Source organism: Emys orbicularis, chromosome 13 (assembly GCF_028017835.1).
Source record: "Emys orbicularis isolate rEmyOrb1 chromosome 13, rEmyOrb1.hap1, whole genome shotgun sequence".
Classification (NCBI taxonomy): domain Eukaryota; kingdom Metazoa; phylum Chordata; order Testudines; family Emydidae; genus Emys; species Emys orbicularis.
Window position 1 is genome coordinate 3,154,850 of NC_088695.1, and position 20,523 is coordinate 3,175,372.

Genomic DNA, 20,523 nt, shown 5'->3' on the forward strand with positions numbered 1-20,523 from the left:
TGGAGCCCGCCCCCTGAGCCCCTCCTGCAGCCCAACCCCCTGCTGTACCCCACACCCCAACTCCCTGCCCTGAGCCCCACACCCCTCCTGCCCTCCCTGGGGGCAGGAAGGGGGCAGAGTTGGGGTGGGGATTTCAGGGAAGGGGTTGGAATGGGGGCAGGGCCTCATGGAAGGGGTGGAGTGGGGGCGGGGCCAAGGGTGGTGGGGGGAGGTGTCAGTAATGCGGCCCTCGGCCAATGGACTAGTCCTCATGTGACCCTCGTGGTCATTTGAGTTTGAGACCCCTGGATTAGACCAGTGGTTCTCAAACTTTTGTACGGGTGACCCCTTTCACATAGCAAGTCTCTGTGTGCGACCCCCCCTTATAAATTAAAAACACTTTTTTATATATTTAACACCATTATAAATGCTGGAGGCAAAGGGGGGTTTGGGGTGGAGGCTGACAGCTCGTGACCCCCCATGTAATAAGCTCATGACCCCTTGAGGGGTCCCGACCCCCAGTTTGAGAACCCTGGATTAGGGGGAGGGGGGATTAATTGCAAGGGGTGTAGAAAGCTGCTGGGGAGTGGAAGTTTTGATCCCTTTCCCCCCTGCCCACACACACACCCCTGTACACATTGGTTTAGGGAGAGGTTGGATGGGGGTAGAGCAGGTAAACCAGGACTCCTGGTTTCTCTCCCCAGCCCTGGGAGGGGAGTGGGGTATAATGGTTAGAGCAGGGAGGGCTGGGAGCCAGGACTCCTGGGTTCTTTCCCCAGCTCTGGGAAGGGAGTGGGGTCTAGTGGTTAGAGCAAGGGGGGCTGGGAACCAGGTCTCCTGGTTTCTCTCCCCTGGTGTGGGAGGGGAGTGAGGGCCAGTGGTTAGAATGGGGGGTGGGGGCTGGGAGCCAGGACTCCTGGGTTCTCTCCTCAGCTCTGGGAGGGGAGTGGGGTCCAGTGGTTAGAGCAAGGGGGGCTGGGAGTCAGGACTCCTGGGTTCTTTCCCCAGCCCTGGCAGGGGAGTGGGGGCTGGTGGATTAGAGCTGGGGGCAGGAGTCCTGGGTTCTCTCCCCAGCTCTGGGAGGGGAGTGGGGTCCAGTGGTTAGAGCAGTGGGGGCTGGGAGCCAGGTGTGACGAACCTGGACTGTTCTTAATGTGGTCTTTGAATGCTGAGTGGGGAGTGTTGGCTGGGAAGGTTGCAGGGGGGGTTGGCTAGGACGGTCTGCATTGGGGGATGGGAGATTGGCCTTGAGGGAGGATACCTGAGCATGTAACATGAGAACCTAGGAAGTTTGGAGGCCAGGTGACACCTTTGCCCAGGGAAACTGGACAAAGGCTGGGGGGAGGAGACGCCTGGGAGAGTGGGAGTTTCAGGAGCTGGCTGATGGAATGGAGGGGAGCCCAGACGGGGCTCTGATCCCCCAATGGGGCTGTGGTGCCCCTGAGGCCCCAAGATGCACCTAATTGTGGGGGGTCCTGTTGTCTGTGCCTGCAAGACCTGCCTTGGACTGTGTTCCTGTCGTCTAAATAAACCTTCTGCTTTACTGGCTGGCTGAGAGTCATGGTGAATCGCAGGAAGCTGGGGGTGCAGGGCCTTGTGTCCCCCCACACTCCGTGACACCAGGACTCCTGGGTTCTCTCCCCAGCCCTGCGAGGGGAGGGAGTGGGGGCTAGTGAGTTAGAGCTGGGGGGGCAGGGGCAGGACTCCTGGAGTCTCTCTCCAGCTCCGGGCATTACTTATGACTGGTGCAAACAAACTGAACTTTGGACAGCCTGCGGAAGTGGGTTAGGCGGTGACAGCTGCCGGGTTCTCCCTTTCCTCTGGTGGGGTGTGTGTGTGTACGGGTGTGCGGGAACCGAAAGCAAAAGCCCCAGTGCCTGTGACTCCGGCCGGCCGGGGGACATTTCGGGGCTGCGATGGCGTCTGCCCTGGACGTGTCCAGCCTGGCCGAGGACCTGCTCTGCGCCATCTGCCTGTCCCTGTTCCGGGAGCCCCGCATGCTGGAGTGCGGGCACAGCTTCTGCGCCGCCTGCCTGGAGCCCTGCGTCCCCAAGGGGCAGCGCCGGGGGCTGTGCCCCGAGTGCCGGCGCCCCTTCGCCCTGCGCAGTGTGGCCACCAACTGGGCCCTGTGCAGCCTGGCGGAGAAAGCCCGGCTGCTCCGACTGGACGAGGGGGCCCAGCCGGGCGGAGGCGGGTCTGGATGGTCCATCTGCCCGGAGCACGAGGAGCCCCTCAAACTCTTCTGCAGCCAGGACAAGGGGCCCATCTGCGTGATCTGCCGGGACCTGCCCCAGCACCGCGGCCACGACTTCCTGCCGGTCAAAAACGCCGTCCAGAAATATCAGGTGAGGGCCAGGACGCCTGGGTTCTCTGGGAGGGGAGTGGGGTCTAGTGATTGGAGTGGGGGAGGGGCTGAGAGCCAGGATGCCTGGGTTCTCTGGGAGGAGAGTGGGGTCTAGTGGTTAGAGCGGGGGGGGGGGGGGGCTGAGAGCCAGGACGCCTGGGTTCTCTGGGAGGGGAGAGGGGTCTAGTGGTTAGAGTGGGGGGGGGCCTGAGAGCCAGGATGCCTGGGTTCTCTGGGAGGGGAGTGGGGTCTAATGGGTTAGAGCTGGGTGGGGGAGGCTGGGAGCCAGGACGCCTGGGTTCTCTGGGAGGGGAGTGGGGTCTAGTGATTGGAGTGGGGGAGGGGCTGAGAGCCAGGATGCCTGGGTTCTCTGGGAGGAGAGTGGGGTCTAGTGGTTAGAGCGGGGGGGGGGGGCTGAGAGCCAGGACGCCTGGGTTCTCTGGGAGGGGAGAGGGGTCTAGTGGTTAGAGTGGGGGGGGGGCCTGAGAGCCAGGATGCCTGGGTTCTCTGGGAGGGGAGTGGGGTCTAATGGGTTAGAGCTGGGTGGGGGAGGCTGGGAGCCAGGATGCCTGGGTTCTCTGGGAGGGGAGAGGGGTCTAGTGGTTAGAGTGGGGGGGCGGGCCTGAGAGCCAGGACGCCTGGGTTCTCTGGGAGGGGAGTGGGGTCTAATGGTTGGAGCAGGAGGGCTGAGAGCCAGGACGCCTGGGTTCTCTGGGGTGGGAGTGGGGTGTAGTGGTTAGAGTGGGAGGGCTGAGACCCAGGATGCCTGGGTTCCCTGAGAGGAGAGTGGGGTGTAGTGGTTAGAGCGGGGAGGCTGAGAGCCAGGACGCCTGGGTTCTCTGGGAGCGGAGTGGGGTCTAATGGTTGGAGCAGGAGGGCTGAGAGCCAGGACGCCTGGGTTCTCTGGGGTGGGAGTGGGGTGTAGTGGTTAGAGTGGGGGGGGGGCTGAGACCCAGGATGCCTGGGTTCCCTGAGGGGAGAGTGGGGTGTAGTGGTTAGAGTGGGAGGGCTGAGACCCAGGACGCCTGGGTTCTCTGGGAGGGGAGGGGGGCCTAATGGTTAGAGCTGGGGGGGGGAGGCTGGGAGCCAGGACGCCTGGGTTCTCTGGGAGGGGAGTGGGGTCTAGTGGTTAGAACAGGGGGGCTGGGAGCCAGGGCTCCTAGGTTCTCTGGGAGTGGGATCTACTGGGTTAGAAGATGGAGGCTGGAAGTCAGGACTTCTGGGTTCTATCCCCAGTTCTGGGACGGGAATTTGCGGTCTAAGTAGGTCAAACTAGGCTGGGGGACACTGCCAGACTCAGTCCCCTGCACTGCTCCTGTCTCGTTACATCCCCTGGGTGGCCAGTTCATTGGGGGGGGGGGGGACTCCTCGCTGTGTCACTGGAGAATGGGTCTGAAATCAAGATGCAATTCAGTAAAGACACGTGCAATGTACTACACTGAGGAAGGGAAAAAATCAAATGCACGACTGCAAAACCGGGAACAACAGCAGTTCTGGGCGCTGCACTTCCGCAAAGATGTGGACAAACGAGAGAGAGTCCACAGGGGAGCGACAAAAATGATCAAAGGTTGAGAAAACCTGACCTGTGAGGAAGGGGTAAAAACCCCTCGCTGACGGGTGGGTTTCTCTGCTACACAGGACAAGCTGAAGGCATCTCTCGTACCCCTGAAGGACAATCTGAATTCAGCCACTGAGGACCAGCGCCACCAGCAGGAGAACATAGCAGAGCTGGAGGTATTGCTAAGAGCCCCCTTGTATGGTTGAGATGGGGTCAGGCTTTAACCCACGTTTATGGTGTGGGCTCGCTGTCCCCTCCTAGTGGCTGGACCATGCACATAGGCCTAGGAGAGCGACGCCACGTACCCTAGTGGCTCAAGCACTGGCACGGAATTCAGGACACCTGGGTTCTATTCCTGGCTCGGCCACTGGATGACCTTGGGCCAGTCATTGCCCCAATCTGTGCCTCAGTTTCCCTACCCATCAGACAGGGATTATGACACTGACTTCCTTCGGAAACCCCCCTTTTGAAAAATCAGCCTTTCCCACCGGTCTGGTTTTTTGACCAGCGCTCGTTAACAAAGGGCCAGTAGCGAAGACTCAGGATTACGGAGCGGACACAGAGGTTGGCAGAGCCAGGAAAACTTGTCAAGAGCGGCTAGATCTGAGGATGAAAAGTGCTAGGTATTATTATTGTTAGGAGTCCGTGACTGTCCCTAAGTTAACAGGCCCTGGCCCTTTAGCTCACCTTCCCTGCCAAACTTTTCCTGATTTAGGAGACTTGTCGTGTCCAAACCCTGTTTCACACACAGTTTCGATTGTTCCAAATTTTTCTATAAAAAACATTTTGTCAAAAAAATTCCCATCTCGCTCCATTTTCCTGTGCTCACCCTCCCAGCCCCCCGTGAGGTAAGGAAGTGCTGTTCTCTCCACTGTACAGTTGGGGAAACTGAGGCACCGATCGTCCTGCTTCCCGCACACGCTTCGTGGTGGGTGATGTGTTTTGAACCTCCCGCTGGTTTCTCCGCAGAGCTGCGCCCAAGACCTCTTGGGGTATATCGCCAAGGAGTTTGGAGTTCTCCATCAGATCCTGCAGGAGAAGGAGCAGGGCATGAAAGAGACCGTGGAGAGGCTGAAGGAGGAGAACCGGGTGGAGATGGAGGAGAGGCTGAAGGAGCTGGATGAAGAAGTGACCTTTCGTAACGAGACCCTGTCCAGGGCCCGGGCGGGGCTGGACACCTCAGATCACATAGCCTTCCTCAGGGTGAGGTGGGATTTCATCTGCCAGGAGATGGGAACAAGACGGGGAGGCGCTGCATGATGGAGCTATGGGATGGGAGATTGTGTAATGGGGCTGGGAGCCAGGACTCCTGGGTTCTATCCCCAGCACCAGGCCGGCAGTGGGGGTCTAGTGGGTTAGAGCAGGGGGGGCTGGGAGCCAGGACTCCTGGGTTCTATCCCCGGCTCCAGGACGGCAGTGGGGTCTAGTGGGTTAGAGCGGGGGGTGCTGGGAGCCAGGACTCCTGGGTTCTATCCCCGGCTCCAGGACAGCAGTGGAGTCTAGTGGGTTAGAGGGGCGGGGGCTGGGAGTTAGGACTCCTGGGTTCTATCCCCGGCTCCAGGACAGCAGTGGAGTCTAGTGGGTTAGAGCGGGGGGCTGGGAGTTAGGACTCCTGGAGTCTCTGGGAGGGGAACAGGCTGTCGAGGCAGAAGCAGGTTAGGGGAGATGGGCAGGTGTATGACGCGAGGAACATGCAGCAGAAGGGGTATGGAGGGAAAGCAGCTGGGGACAGGTGGGGTTGGATGAGGCAGGGGTGGGAATTGGGGCTGAGCAGGGTGGGTGGGAAAGGACTGCCCCATAGGGCTGGTATATCACCCACAAGGGGGCACGGCTTGTTACTGTGGTGGGTAGTTCCAGGGGCTAATTTTGTCACTTTCTCACGCATCTAGGGCATCAAGGAGCTGATAAGAAGGTGAGTGTGTGTCTCCCCCCCCCCCCCCCCCCCACATGCACACTTCTTTTTAGGTCTACTCGGTCTGCGTGTTCCTCTCTTTGTGTTACTGACACACACACACACACACACACACACACGGAGTCACACACACATCTGACCTCACACACAGAGATCTGTACACACACACATGGAGTCACACACACATATGCCCGCACACACAGAGATCATGCGCGCGCACACACAAAGAGATCCGTATGTACACCGAGGGAGAGGTGTGTGTACACACACACAGGTGGCTGGTTTAGTAGATTTCTCCTTCTGTAGAGTCCGGGAGGATCAGTCGAGCCGCGGTGGGGAGGAGGAAGAGGACGGTGCAAGTGACGAAGGGTCCAGCGGCGATGAAGATGATTGGATTGATGAAGATGAAGATGTGGCTAATGGCGAGGAGGAGGAGGAGGAGGAGGGAGATGAAGATGAGGCTAACGGCGAGGAGGAGGAGGGAGATGAAGATGACGATGGGGATATCGTTGCTGTGGACCCGGGTCTCGAGGAATTCAAGGACTCGCTGGACTTTGAGGCCTGGCAGGAAATGCTGGGGACCATCCAAGCAGGTCAGGCTGGTTTCTCACCCTTGTCCTTGTGACGGGTAATCACCCCCGGGCTGCAGTCTGGGAGCCGTGGGAACTGCTGTGACCCTAACCACTTAACTGGGCTGGCCCTTCTCATGCGGCTCTGTTGGTGGCTCAGCCAGCCTCTCCAGGCCCTGTTATCACCCGGCATGACAGGAGGTGGCGCCACACACCCAACTAAGCTACCTGAGTGCTTTACCTAAGCCCCTCAAGGACATACAGGAGCCAAGAGCCAATTTCCCAGCTCCCCAGCCCTGCACCCTTGCTGGTGTATGAACCCAGAATGATACCGTCTTGCACTGCACGGGGATCTGTACAATGCACGCTCATTAATATAGTTGCTTTCCCCTCGATGTCGGAAAGATATGCACAACAAGCCTGTGTCCACCAAGCTGAGATTTTCCCAGGCACTTCACATAAAGACACACTGGTTAAGATAAAACCTTTAAACAAGTGCATTAACTACAGAAGGAGAGATTTTAAGGGATTATAAGTGACAGCGAACAGATCAAAGCAGATTACCTGGCAAATAAAGAAAAACGCAAGCTAAATGTATTTTACTAGATCGATAGGATTTGAATTGGCCATATCTCACCCTGACTGACGGTACGAGCAGGCTTGCAGATTCTTAAGGCACAAGCCACATCTGCCTGGCAGCCTCGGTTCCCCTCCCCTCCCCTGTTCCAAGTCCTTTGTCTTCCAGAGCTTCTTTCCCGTGTTGAGTTGCAGGGAGTGAAGACCAGTCGTGATGTCACTCCCCCCTCATATAGTCTCTCCACACGGCGGGAACCCCTTTGTTTCAAGCTCAGTTCCCAGCCCAGTTTCTGGCAAAATACAGGCACCAAACTGGAATTTAGTGTCATGTGGTCTGGTCACATGTCCTTGCTGGGGCTTGGCAGCCATTACTTAGGGTTACCATATGTCCGGGTTTCCCCGGACATGTCTGGCTTTTGGGTCTTTAAATAGCCGTCCGGGGGGAATTTGTAAAAAGCTAAAAATGTCCGGGATTTCCCCCCGGACGGCTATTTAAAGACCCAAAAGCGAGGACAGGGCAGCCGCGCTGGGGGAACCGCGGCAAGCCGGCGCCGCCGGCGCCACTCACCTTTCCTCCCTGGGCCCTGGGGCAGCGCGCAGCTGAGAGCTCCCGGCGCGGGGGCACCAGCCCACGGGGCCCCCCGCCTGGCCGGGAGGAGCCTGCAGAGTGCAGCCCTCCCCCTGCCCCGGCACACAGAGAGGCAGGGAGGTCTCACTCCCCTGGGTGCTGCAGCAGGGCGGGGCTTGTAGACTCGGGCAGAGAGACTCCCCCCCGCCCCTGCCCCCCTCCCCTCGACCCGACCCAACCGTAGGAAGGAGCCAGGTGGACTGGGAGGGACCTGCCTGCTGGATGCTTCCTGGGAGCCGCTCCAGGTAAGCACTGCTGGGCTCACCTGGCCCCCTGGCAGGTCCCTCTGGGGGGGCTCCCCTCAGCCCCACTGCCTTCAGCCCCCACCCTGAGCCTGTTCCCTCAGCCTCCCCCGCAGGCCCCCTTGTGCCCCCCACCCTCAATCCACTGCCCTCAGCCCCCCTGACCCTGTTCCCTCTGCCTCCCCCACAGTCCCTCCCCTCCCCCCATCATCTCACCCGACCCACTGCCCCCAGCCCCCACCCTGACCCTGTTCCCTCAGCCTCCCCTGCAGTTCCCCCTGTACCTCCCACCCCGAACCCACTGCCCTCAGTCCCTGCCCCCGTTCCAACAGCCTCCCCCACAGTCCCCCTGCTCCCCCCAACCCACTGCCCTCAGCCTTGCCCTACCCCAAATCTCTTCTTCAGCCTCCCCTGTCATCCCACCCCCATCGCTCCCCCTGCTGCCCCACCCCCTCAACTTCCCCCCATTCCAGTCCTGCTCCCCTCTGTCTCATCCCCTCCAGACCCTGTCCCTCTCCCCAACCCCCCAACCCTCCCCAGCCCAGCCCCATTGTCTCCCCCGCCCCACCCCACTCTACACAGCTCTCTCTACCCTGTCCCATTCATGCTCCCCTCAGCCCCTACCCTACTCCCCCCATCCCAGTCCTGTCCCATCCCCCTCAGCCCCTCCCAGTCCTGTCCCCCTCAGTTCCTCCACCCTGCTTCCCCCGGTCCATCCCCACACACCCACCGACTCCCTCGACCTCCCTCCCCCCAATCCCACTGCCTGGACCCACCCCCGTCCCACTCAGGATATGCAGGAAAAAGAAGCAATGGGCTTAAATTGTAGCAAGGGAGAGTTAGGTTAGACATTAGGAAAAACTTCCTAACTGTAAAGGTAGTTAAGCACTGGACAAATTACCTAGAGAGGTTATGGAATAGCAGTCATTGGAGTTTTTTAAGAGGTTAGACAAACACCTGTCAAGGATGGTCTAGTTGTTATTACTCAGTCCTGCCTCAGTGCAGGGGTTTGACTAGATGACCTGTTGATGTCCCTTCCAGTCCTACATTTCTGTGATTCACACTGAATTGCCTTGTACCACTGTCTAGTAGTAGTGGCACACAGTTCTCGGACATGCAGGTTTATAAAATTGTAGTTAATATACAGTTTAGAGCATAGCAATTTTAAAGCTCTGCATGTTCAGACCAACTGAGCTGAAAATTGTGATCTACAGTATTCAAAACTATTAAGATGTGGGCTGAAATAAAATCAGCATGAATTGCTCAACAATCTCAATGGAATCAGCATTGCGCTGCTATATATTGTAAAACATTACAGTGAAATCTTGCAAGTATTACATAGCACGCCGCCTTGCCCAAGTGGTAACTAAGCAGAACATCTTCCTGTTTCAACATTCTTAACTTGTATCCCTCCTAGAAGTTGTTTTTATTCAAACACTGAATGCTGCTAAGTTATGAGTTTTAACAGGTTTTTTTTCTTTTAAACCACAGCACTGAATGTTCTTCTAAAATTGTTTTCCAAATATTCTTAAACTCCCAGTTGATCCCCCGCTGATGTTCATTGTGAAAAGTATTGCAGGTCTAATAATAATATTTGGCACTTTTGTAATTCACTGTCCAACATGCGTTTTGTGCCCTCCTCTGGTGGATTTGTAGAGGATAACTGTATAGCTACCAGCTAAGGGAGTTATAGCTTGAACTCAAGTAGTAGAAGCTCATGCTTTTAAGTCTGGATGGCTCGGGTTCAATCTTTGGTGACTAGTTATGATGGAGGTTGCTACACTTATAATCCCCTTAATCAGAGGTTCTGAATATGCTTTGTTGTAGGCAGAGCTAGCCTATAGTTAAGCAACCGAAAATTTAGAATGGGAAGTGTTGAAATGTTGGGAAGCCTTATAATTTTGCCAGTCTGGAACGAACATCCCATCTGAGGGATGGGGGCGGGGAGAGAGGAGAGTGAGACAGGACCAGGAAACTGGGACAAGGAATCCAGAGCGGTAGTGGGGGGCAGTTGAAATCAGATGAGGAGCTGGGGCGGGTTAGACAGCAATAGGATAGACATAGACAGGAGGGGACGGGGAAGAAGGGTCTTTGACTACTAGAGACCACTCCGTTCTCCGAACATTTGATTCGCGGGAAGCAGGGGAGGGGGAAGAGTAGGGGGCGGAGCGTTCAGGGGAGGGGGCGGAGTCAGGGCAGGGACTTTGGGGAAGGGGCGGAGTTGGGGCGGGAAAGGGTGGAGTTGGGGCAGGGCCGGGGGCGGAGTTGGGGCCCCTTGGAGTGTCCTCTTTTTCCAGGACTGCAATATGGTAACCCTACCATTACTTATAGGCTGGCTGAAACGTTTGCAGGAAGGCTAAGCTCTTCCATGGTCCATTGTCTTTGTTGACGAGCCATCGGCATTGTCTAGCGTCTACATTGTTGTACCTGGAATGCTAGTTGTGGGTGTTACCCAGAGTAAGCCCATTTGAAATACAGCTACACAGTCAATATTCAGATACACAAATGATACATGCTTAAAAATAGGATAATCATATTCAGCAAATCATAACTTTTTCATAGCCACCTCACATGACACATCTTGTACAAAATGCATCATTATTATGTCATAATCATGCCACTATGATGAATATGGGGTGCAGTGTCACCGTCCTATCTTTAGCAGACACTGGGGGGGAGCCAAGACCCACCCCAGAGGTGGCTGCATCTCAGCGCTGGGCGAGCCATCCCCATGTGGTGTCGCCGTGTGTCTGTTACCCAGCTGCCCCACCTCAGAGCTGGCTGCATCTCCGCAAGGTATCAATATCCAACTATTTTTCTTTTCTAGCCACTGTCCATGATGGGGCTGAGGTCACACCTATCACATGGAACTGACGACCACCTGGGGTGCATCTGTGCGGCCGATCCCAGCCCTCGGAGATTCGGAGCTGCCATATATTTTGAGGAGGAGATTTGGTGGAGGGTAAAGCCACCAGGATCCAGCCTCTCTAGCCTGCCAGTGTGAGGGATAAGCCATGGAAATGTACCCGGATTGCCCAGCAGGCAGGACACCGGCATTTCATTGGGTGTTGCATGAGTAGCTGATTCTATCGAGTCTTTGGACAATATTGACCTGGTTACGAGGACATTTTCAAAGTGTATGAATCAAATAAACCAGAGCTCAGAACAGAACCCAGGAGTCCTGGCTCCCAGCCCCCCCTGCTCTAACCCACTGGCCCCCACTCCCTTCCCAGAGCTGGGGAGAGAACCCAGGAGTCCTGGCTCCTAGCCCCCTACCCCTTGCTCTAACCTACTGGCCCCCACACCCCTCCCAGAGTTGGGAAGAGAACCCAGGAGTCCTGGCTCCCAGCCCCCCTGCTCTAACCACTAGCCCCCACTCCCCTCCCAGAGCTGGGGAGAGAACCCAGGAGTCCTGGCTCCCAGCCCCCCTGCTCTAACCACTAGCCCCCACTCCCCTCCCAGAGCTGGGGAGAGAACCCAGGAGTCCTGGCTCCCAGCCCCCCTGCTCTAACCACTAGCCCCCACTCCCCTCCCAGAGTTGGGAAGAGAACCCAGGAGTCCTGGCTCCCAGCCCCCCCTGCTCTAACCCACCAGCCCCCACTCCCCTCCCAGAGCTGGGAAGAGAACCCAGGAGTCCTGGCTCCCAGGCTTCATGGCTTGTGGGGCAGTTTCAGGAAGGGGGGGTGGAGTTGTTTGCTCAGACTGTCCCCCAAATGACTTCACCCTGAGCCCCCACATTGCCTGCACAGCCAGGGCAGTGGCCAGAGCCAATCACAGAGGTGCACAGTCATTTCCAGCAGCCCTGGAGAGGTGAGGGTTAATGGGGGGAGGGGGAGAAAGCAGATTGGTGCTGAGTCAGGGCTGGGCGGGGGCAGGATGCAGGCACCTCGCAGCCACAGGCGGAATCCCTGAGTCAGCAGAGGAGGTGGGTCCTGCTGCAGTTGCAGCCTGGCCTCATTGCACTGCAGCTGGCTCCAGTGCCTCTGGGCTTGGGGGCAGAGACAGGGCAGCCCAGCCCCGAGGACGTCCTGGCCCAGCAGCATCCTGGCCCCGGGGAGAAGGGACGTCCCGGCCCAGCAGCATCCCAGCCCCGAGGAGAAGGGACGTCCCGGCCCAGCAGCATCCCAGCCCCGAGGAGAAGGGACGTCCCGGCCCAGCAGCATCCCGGCCCCCAGGAGAAAGGACGTCCCGGCCCAGCAACGTCCCGGCCCCCAGGAGAAGGGACGTCCCGGCCCAGCAGCGTCCCGGCCCCTGGGAGAAGGGACGTCCCGGCCTAGCAGCGTCCCGGCCCCTGGGAGAAGGGACGTCCCGGCCTAGCAGCGTCCCGGCCCCTGGGAGAAGGGACGTCCCGGCCTAGCAGCGTTCAGGCCCCCAGGAGAAGGGACATCCCGGCCCAGCAGCGTCCCGGCCCCTGGGAGAAGGGACGTCCCGGCCCAGCAGCGTCCCGGCCCCGAGGAGAAGGGACGTCCCCAGCCTGTGATGGCATCAGTCAGAGAAGTCTCCAGTTTCACAAAGGACCTGCTGTGCCCCATCTGCCTGTCCCTGTTCCGGGAGCCCCGCAGGCTGGAGTGCGGGCACAGCTTCTGCGCCACCTGCCTGGAGCCCTGCGTCCCCAAGGGGCAGCGCCGGGGGCTGTGCCCCGAGTGCCGGCGCCCCTTCGCCCTGCGCAGTGTGGCCACCAACTGGGCCCTGTGCAGCCTGGCGAAGAAAGCCCGGCTGCTCCGACTGGATGAGGGGGCCCAGCCGGGCGGAGGCGGGTCTGGATGGTCCATCTGCCCGGAGCACGAGGAGCCCCTCAATCTCTTCTGCAGCCAGGATGAAGGGCCTGTGTGCGTGATCTGCCAGGACCTGCCCCAGCATCACGGCCACGACTTCCTGCCCATCAAAATTGCCGTCCAGAAATATAAGGTGAGGGCCAGGATGCCTGGGTTTTCTGGGAGGGGAGTGTGGTCTAGGGGTTAGAGTGTGCAGGGGGGGAGATGGCAGGCAGGACGCCTGGGTTCTCTGGGAGGAGAGTGGGGTCTAGGGGTTAGAGTGTGCAGGGGGGAAGATGGCAGGCAGGACGCCTGGGTTCTCTGGGAGGGGAGTGGGAGCCAGGACTCCTGGGTTCTCTGGGCAGGGTCTAATGGGTTCAATTCTGCCCACCCCAGCCTGCCTCTGGCTGCTTCCCAGCCCAGCCTTTAATTCTGCCACTTCAAGCCCCATGTGAACCCAGTGCCCCCATCCCCACATCAGAGCTTTCTGGGCTCCTCAGAGACAAGTCGAGACCCACATCAATGCTGATCACCACCAGCCACCTGTCGGTCCTGCCCCCACCCTGCACTTCGTCCCTCCCTGTCCCGCAACTGCAGGGGCTCCTCACCCCTCCCAGGCCTTGTGTTCGGGGTGTGTGTGCGGACTGACCCATTGTTCATAGGGGGCGCAGGGAGTGGCTCATCAAGGGGGAGGGGGGGTGAAAAGGCCCATTGCTCTGAGCGGGGGAGTGGACTGGCCCATTGTTCATGATGGGAGAGGTGGATAGATTCACCACTCATGGGAGTGGGTGGGCGGGTTGGAAGTGGGAGCGTCTGAACCATTGCTTCCAGGAGGGGGAGGAGTGAACTGATCCACTGCTAAGAAGGGAGTGGACTGACTGACCCCTTGTTGGCGGGGTGGGGTGGGGTGGGGTGGGGGCAGTGGACTGACTCATTGCTCTCAGGGGGGAGTGGACTGACCCACAGCTGGATAAGAGGGGAGTGGACTGATCCATTCCTCACAGGAGGGGAGTAGAGTAGAGGGGAATGGAGTGATCCAGTCTAGGAGAGAGAGAGCAGAGCAATCCATTGGGGGGAGTGGACTGACCAATTACTCACAGGAGGGAAAGAGGGGAGAGAGGACTGACCTCAGTTGGAAGTGGACTGATCCATTGTTAACAGGAGGTGGTGGGAATGGACTGACCCATTGCGAGGGGGGTGAGAGCAGTCTAACCCATTGCTCCCAGTGGGGTGGGGAGTGGACTGACCCATTCCTGGAACTGTCAGGCTCTTTCTGCTCCCTCCTCCCTACCTGAAAACTCCTCTTGGCTGTCGGGGGAGTGGGGCGGGGGAAGGTAGTATGCTCTGCCTGTCATCTGCAGCAGCTCTGATTGGCTGCCTGTTCCCAGGAGGCAGGGATTTGGGGAAGGGCAGCCAATGGGAAGGACTGGGCAGGGCTGAAATTCCCAGGAGGGAGCTGGGACTGAAATCCCACTGCTGGGTGGGGAATCTTGATGGGGTGGCAGCAGGTCTCCCCTCCAACTGGTAACCCGGGATCTCTGCTGCCCAGGAACAGCTGAAGGCGTCTCTGCAGCACCTGCAGGAAGCTCTCATGAGGCTGACGTGGAGCCAGTGCCACCAGCAGGAGAATATAACAGTGCTGCAGGTAGGAGGCGGGATACCGGGCTAGATGGGCACATGGGCTTGTTCCAGGGAGGGAAGGACTGCTGGGTTCTATCCCCAGCTCTGGGAGGGGAGTGGGGTCTAGTGGTTGGGGGGGGGGGGGGGGGAAGGGGCTGGGAGCCAGGAATCCTGGGTTCTATCGTCAGCTCTGCAATAGGCCTTGGTGTAGAAGGGGGTCTGGTTCCTGACGGATCAGACACACACTCAGGTCTCCATCCTTCCCCGCCCCGCCTCGCCTAGAGCTGCTCCGAGTTACTGTTGGACCACATCTCGGGGGAGTTTGAGAAGATGCGCCGGCTGCTGAGTCTGCGGGAGCTGGGCCTGAAGGAGGCGCTGGAACGGCAGCGGAAGAAGAACCTGGCGCAGATGGAAGAGAAGCTCCAGGAGCTGAATGGGAAAGTGGCCTCGTGGACCGAGACCCTCTCCAGGGTATGCGTCGGGCTGGAGCGTAAGGACAACATTGGCTTCCTCAAGGTGAGGGGAAGGGCCAGACCTTGGTGGGGGGGGGGAGGGGGCAGGGAAGGCTGGAGGGGGACAGAACAGAATCAGAGCTAGCATGGGGGACAGGTTAGGGCTTTGGAGGGGGCAGGGGAGAAGAACTGGGGTATGGGTGCCACCAGAGATGGGTCAATGGGGGTTGATAGGACCGAAAGGGAACAGAGATGGGGACCAAAAGTTGGTCCAGGGAGGAAACAAGGGTCCTGTTGACTGGGGTGAGGCAGCAGTTATGGGGCTGGGGAGCAGAGTTTCTCCCATGGACAGAGGTGGGCGGAGGTAGCTCCTCTGGGGGTTGACTCATTCCCATCCCTTTTCTCCTCTCATCCAGGATGCCAAGGAGCTGATGGAGAGGTGAGTATCTTTGGGGTTTGTCCCTCCCTAAAATTTCCATAGGAAAGTTTGAGTTCATAGGTCACCTGCAGGGTTCAATCCAGGGTCCACCAGACCTAGGAGCAGGGGCCGCTACCGTGTGAGCGACTCCATCTAGCTGGTCGCAGTGATAAGTTGTTCTCTCACATGGACCAGCGCTCGCTGAACTCTACCACTTGAGCTCCAGGAGTACCACCCTTCCCTGGTTGCAATAGTAGGTTATTATCCTCTCATGAGCACACAGTGAACGCTGAGCTCTACTGCTTGACATAAGGGAGTACCACCATTAACTAGTCGCTGTAGTTATTAGGGTTACTCTTCTGGTTGAGGCGGGGTTTTGTAATCCTGTCAATGTGCTGCTTGTGTCACTTGTGTTCTCATACAGAGCTCTACTTCTCCCTGCTGCACGTCCCCTCCCCGTGGAGCTACCCTGCAGGACCTACGTTCCCCCGGGCTGGGTTCCTCCCGCCCCAGAACCCGACACGCACACAGATTCTGAGCGAACCGGGTCAATCAGCACTTCCAAGCTGCCGCCCTCGTATGTCACAAGTTCAGCACGTCCCTCTCCCCACTTTCACGTCACAATTGTACTGGTAGTAACCCACTTGATGAGCAAACCCCACAGGATTTTTGGGCACTACAGGCATCTTAAGCTTAGGTAAGAGGAACGTTGTTGCAGAGTAAATGGAGAAGCTAAAAACACAAAAAAGAGTAATGTTCAGAGAGAGAGAGAGAGAGAAGGAAGCAACCAGCCTAACCATAAAAGTTATTTATTGAATAATAGTGATACCCGTTGTGACAAAGTTCCTCCTCTGCCTTGGTGGGTCCTGCGCTCATTGGCGGATTTGCTCGCCTCGGAGATTCACGGCAGCCCTCAGTTTGGCCACATTTGCTAATGGCTCAAACCTGCCATTCACTCAGCTCACCTCATCCCTGGCCAGCATGGGGAAAAGAAAGGAGAACAATCCCCACAGTCTCTGCTGATCCACCTAGTGGGTCAGGGGACAGGCCAGGGATCTTCCCCTCTGGTGGGACCCACAGTCCAGGTCAACTTCTCTTGTATCCAAGGGGGGGTGGGATGGGGGGAACCCAGGCCAGCCCTCTACTCTGGGTTTCAGCCCAGGGCCCTGTGGATCACAGCTGTCTATAGTGTTTCCTGTGATAGTTACAACTCCCTGGGCTACTTCCCCATGGCCTCCTCCCAACACCTTCTTTATCCTCACCACAGGTCCTTCCTCCTGATGCCATATAGCGTTTGTACTCCTCAGCCCTCCAGCAGCACACCCTCTCACTCTCAGCTCCTTGCATGCCCCTCACTGACTGAAGGGAGGTCCTTTTTAAATCAGCTGCCCTGATTATCCTGCCTGTCTTAATTGATTCTAGCAGGTTCTTAATTGGCTCCAGGTGTCCTAATTAGCCTGCCTGCCTTAATTGGTTCTAGAAAGTTCCTGATTGTTCTGGAACCGCCCCTGTTACCTTACCCAGGGAAAAGGGACCTGCTTAATCTGGGGCAAATATATCTGCCTTCGATCACTCTCCTGTAGCCATCTGGCCCGACCCTGTCACACCACACAAGGAGCCTAAACCAACACAACAGTTACATTATTAAAGGTTACAAAAGTCAGATATAGAAAACTATACCTGCCTGAGGTAGAAAAGAAAACAGAGAGAAAGAGAGAGAGAGAGAGGGAGGGATCTCACCCACTCCATGAGGCTTGAACTGGGTTGGGGTTCCCAGGTGATGGTGGTGGCTCAGGGTCCTGAGTGCTGGAGACAGGCAGAGCCCCCAGCACAATCAGTCAGGAGAAGATGAAATCCCAGTGGAACTGATGCAGAGTTGGATCCATGCATCAGAACACTTACTGGAGTGTGAGTAGGGGGTTTGCGTGTCAGGAGGGGTCTAGGTGTGTCTCCCACCGCTCTTCACTGCTCTCCGCAAGTCTTTTCTCTGATCGGTTTTCAGGCCCAGCAGAGGCTGGGTGTGTGTGTGTGTCCTTTCGTGAGTCAGACAGGCTGGATACTGCGCCCTGGTTCCCCAAGAACACAGAGCTGACTGGTATCACCACACACATCCCAGACATTACACCTGAGCTAAAGCGGTAACCCCGCTAGCTGGCAACGGTACATAGGGCAGTACCCTCATGACGCCATTGGTTGACAGTGGTAGGTAGGCAGTTATCCTTGTGACCCCATTGGCTGGCAGAAGTAGGTAGGCCATATGACGATGCCGCCCATGGGAACCAGCTGAGGTCACTCAATCAGGGTGAACTGCAAACAGAACAGGGCAGACAAACCCCAAAAGCTGGTGGATATTCCAATACTTAGGTTTACCAAACCAGCACAAACCAGCTTCTGTAGTACCTCACTGGTTACTCAGAAGTCCAAACAACGCAGTTCCCCTAAAGTACCCAGCCTCAGGCCTCCATCCAGACACACATGTCAAACATATGATGATAAATTCTGAAAATCTTATTTCATGATATAAAAGAAAAGGTTCTTCTAATCCCAAAGGACCAAGCCCCAGACCCAGGTCCAATGATAACTTAGATCTTACCAAAAATACACGCTTATAGCCAATTCTTGTTAACTAAACTAAAATGTATTAAAAAAGAAAAGAGAGAGAGAGTTGGTTAAAAGATCGATATACATACAGACTTGAATTCAATTCTTGAGGTTCAGATACATAGCAGAGATGAGCTTGTAGTTGCCAAAAGTCCTTTTAGAAATAGTCCATGGGTTATAGTCCAATGTCCATATTCAGGGTGACTCCAGTCAGTGACTGGGGATCTCAATCCTTATGGCTTAAGGTTTCCCCCTCTTGAAACCCAAAGCAGATCTGAGATGAAGTAGGATCGTGTCCCAGGGTTTTTATACATTTCCTGCAGCCTTTTGGCCTGAGAACACAATAGGCCTAACACTCCTTCTTCCAAACATCCTGGCAATTAGCACAGGGTAATTTATCCATTAAACAGTTCAGATACAGGTTACCACAACCTTCGAAGAGACATAGAGACAATAATACTATTTCACTCAAGTGTCTTCCTAAATGTTAATATTCCTTTTTTGATCTTTGAATCAAAGCTATAGCAATAGACAAGACTTGTTTGCTTACATCCCAAGACCTGAGCAAACATCTCCCCTTCTATCTCTAACAATGCCGGCTGCATTTCAAAGCTCTGCTCATTTACAGATCTTCCTAACCAGTCTTTAAAGTTCAGCCATCGGTCAGGTCAGTCTGTGAGTTAATTAACTCTTTCTGGCCCTGTCACAGAGATATTATATTACACTCATAATGTCACAGGCCATTATCCTTGCGACACCATTGGCTGATGGTGGTGGGTAGGCTGTTGCCTTCATAACCCCATTGGCTGGCGGTGGTAGACCGTTGTCCTAAAAAACCACAGTAGGGCCACTCACACCAACCCACAAGCTTCTCCACAGGGAACGAGACGAGGTGGAGGTGGAGGTGGAAGAGGAATTGAGAACCAGTGACGACGACACCAACAAATGCAAGAAAGAGGAGAAGGGGGAAGAGGATGAGGAACTTGAGGTGAAAGAGGAGGAAGAAGAGGAGGGGGCTGAGGAAGAAGAGGCTAAGGAAGAGGAAGATGATGGGGTGGTGCCTGTGGATCTGAACCTTGGGGAGTTTAAGGGACCCCTGAAGTTCTACGCCTGGAAGGAGCTACTGGGGATAGTCCATACCAGGTGAGGTGACCGTACTCGGCCTCTGTGCTGTAGGGAGCAGGGCGGGAGATCAGCAGGGGGCGCTGGAGACTGAGGAGGAAGAGACTAAGGAAGAGGAAGATGAGGGGGTGGTGCCTTTCCCATGGTATTGCTTTGCATGCCCCCAGTGTTGGAAAAAGCATCCCTGACTCTGCTCCCTACAGCACAGTGCCCCGTAGCCCTGCAGTGGGGTATTGGGGTCAGCACTGACTGTGAGGGGAGAGCTCCCCCTATGGTACCGCACCATGCTCCCTGCAACACAGCACACCCTCGTGTTGCCATGGGGCCAGCACTGACTTGGGGGAGAATATCTCTCTTAAATTGATGGGGAATCCCACTCCCCTGCTGCCAGTATGGGGCATATGAAACACAGCCCAGCCATTAAGCCCTTCTACTCCCTCTCTCCTCCCACAGTGCCAGCCTGCATCACCCTGGACTGCCACTCGGCCCACCCCAGCCTGGTCCTCATCAAGGAAGCCACCAGCATCAAGTTCAGCAATAACCCTACCCCCTAACCCTGATCCTAACCCCTAACCCTAACCCAAGCACTTCATGACCAGCCCCTGTGTGGTGGGGCGGGAGGGCTGCGCGGGCAGCCGGCTCTACTGGGAGGTGCGGGTGGCCAACAGCCCCGACTGGGTGGTGGGCGCCACCCGGAGGTCTGTGAAACGCAAGAGGCATCTTGGCTTCCAGGCCAGGGAAGGGGTGTGGGCCATTGAACAGCGAGGGGGGCAGTACCAGGCCCTGATGGACCCCCGCCTTGCCCTGTCCATCTGCGGGAGGCTGGAGCTGTATCTGGACTTTGAAGGAGGCCAGTTGTCGTTCTATAACAGCTCCAGCTTGAGCCATCTGCACACCTTCCAGGACTCCTTCGCGGAGGAGTTAGTTCCCTTCCTGAGCACCCAGTCCAGCGAGCCCCTCTCCATGTGGGACCTGGAGCTCTGACGCCCTTAGAGGGCAGAGGCTCCATGTCCCTTGCCCCATCACCCTGGGCCAGCCAGTCCCCCGACCCTGGGGCCTGATCGGAGCCATCTTGGTGCCATGGCCAAGTTGCCCCACATCGTCCTCTGCTGATGTGCCTGAGTCCTACACCTGGACGGATTCTTCTCTACTCAGTTCCTGAGGCCCAGGTAGTCTTGGCTTATCCGCCAATGACAGGGGGCCAGTTAACAGCAGGATCAGTGATGATGGCTTCAGGAACCCTTCCACAGAACCCGCCAACATCCCACCACCTTGTTTTATCCAACCCAACAGCCCTGGGATTCGAACCCGCAACCTAGAGGCAAAGGCAATTTTGGCCCTAAGTCCATGACATCCTGACGTATCCACTAGCTGGGGTGGCTCACACCAGCTGAACCTCTAGCTTGTTGCTGGTTCTTTGTTCTCAGCAGCCCCTGGGTGCATGGTCCGGCCATTTCCCCGGTGAGATGTAACCTTAAATTGGAAGCATTCAATGGCAATTAATTTGGTTTCCTTTAAGAATTGCTGGTTCATTCGTCCCTTTGGTGCTCCACAGAGGTCAGAACATCTGAGTTAAGAGTTTCAGACTTTCTGGGACCGAATCTGATCACAGTTACAGCTGTGTAAAACCTGAGCAACTCCTGTGACATCCATGCACTTGCTCCTTGGTTGCGTACGGTTGTACATGTGGAGTAACCCCCACTGACTTCACTGGTGTTTTCCCCTCACTCACATCAGTGTAAATCCAT

At 56.7% G+C, this 20,523-nt stretch overlaps 1 protein-coding gene and 1 pseudogene across 1 annotated transcript; both read left to right on the top strand.

Annotated features, from left to right (window-relative positions):
* Positions 1 to 1,895: 1,895 nt before the first annotated feature.
* On the top strand, positions 1,896 to 10,977 carry LOC135888132 (zinc-binding protein A33-like). Its single transcript, XM_065415941.1, has 6 exons — positions 1,896 to 2,324; positions 3,962 to 4,057; positions 4,851 to 5,084; positions 5,771 to 5,793; positions 6,100 to 6,386; positions 10,636 to 10,977. The coding sequence occupies exons 1-6, from the start codon at positions 1,896 to 1,898 to the stop codon at positions 10,680 to 10,682; spliced, it is 1,116 nt and encodes a 371-aa protein (XP_065272013.1). The 3' UTR covers positions 10,683 to 10,977.
* Positions 10,978 to 12,287: 1,310 nt separating this feature from the next.
* Positions 12,288 to 19,759, top strand: LOC135888133 (zinc-binding protein A33-like; annotated as a pseudogene).
* Positions 19,760 to 20,523: the final 764 nt, after the last annotated feature.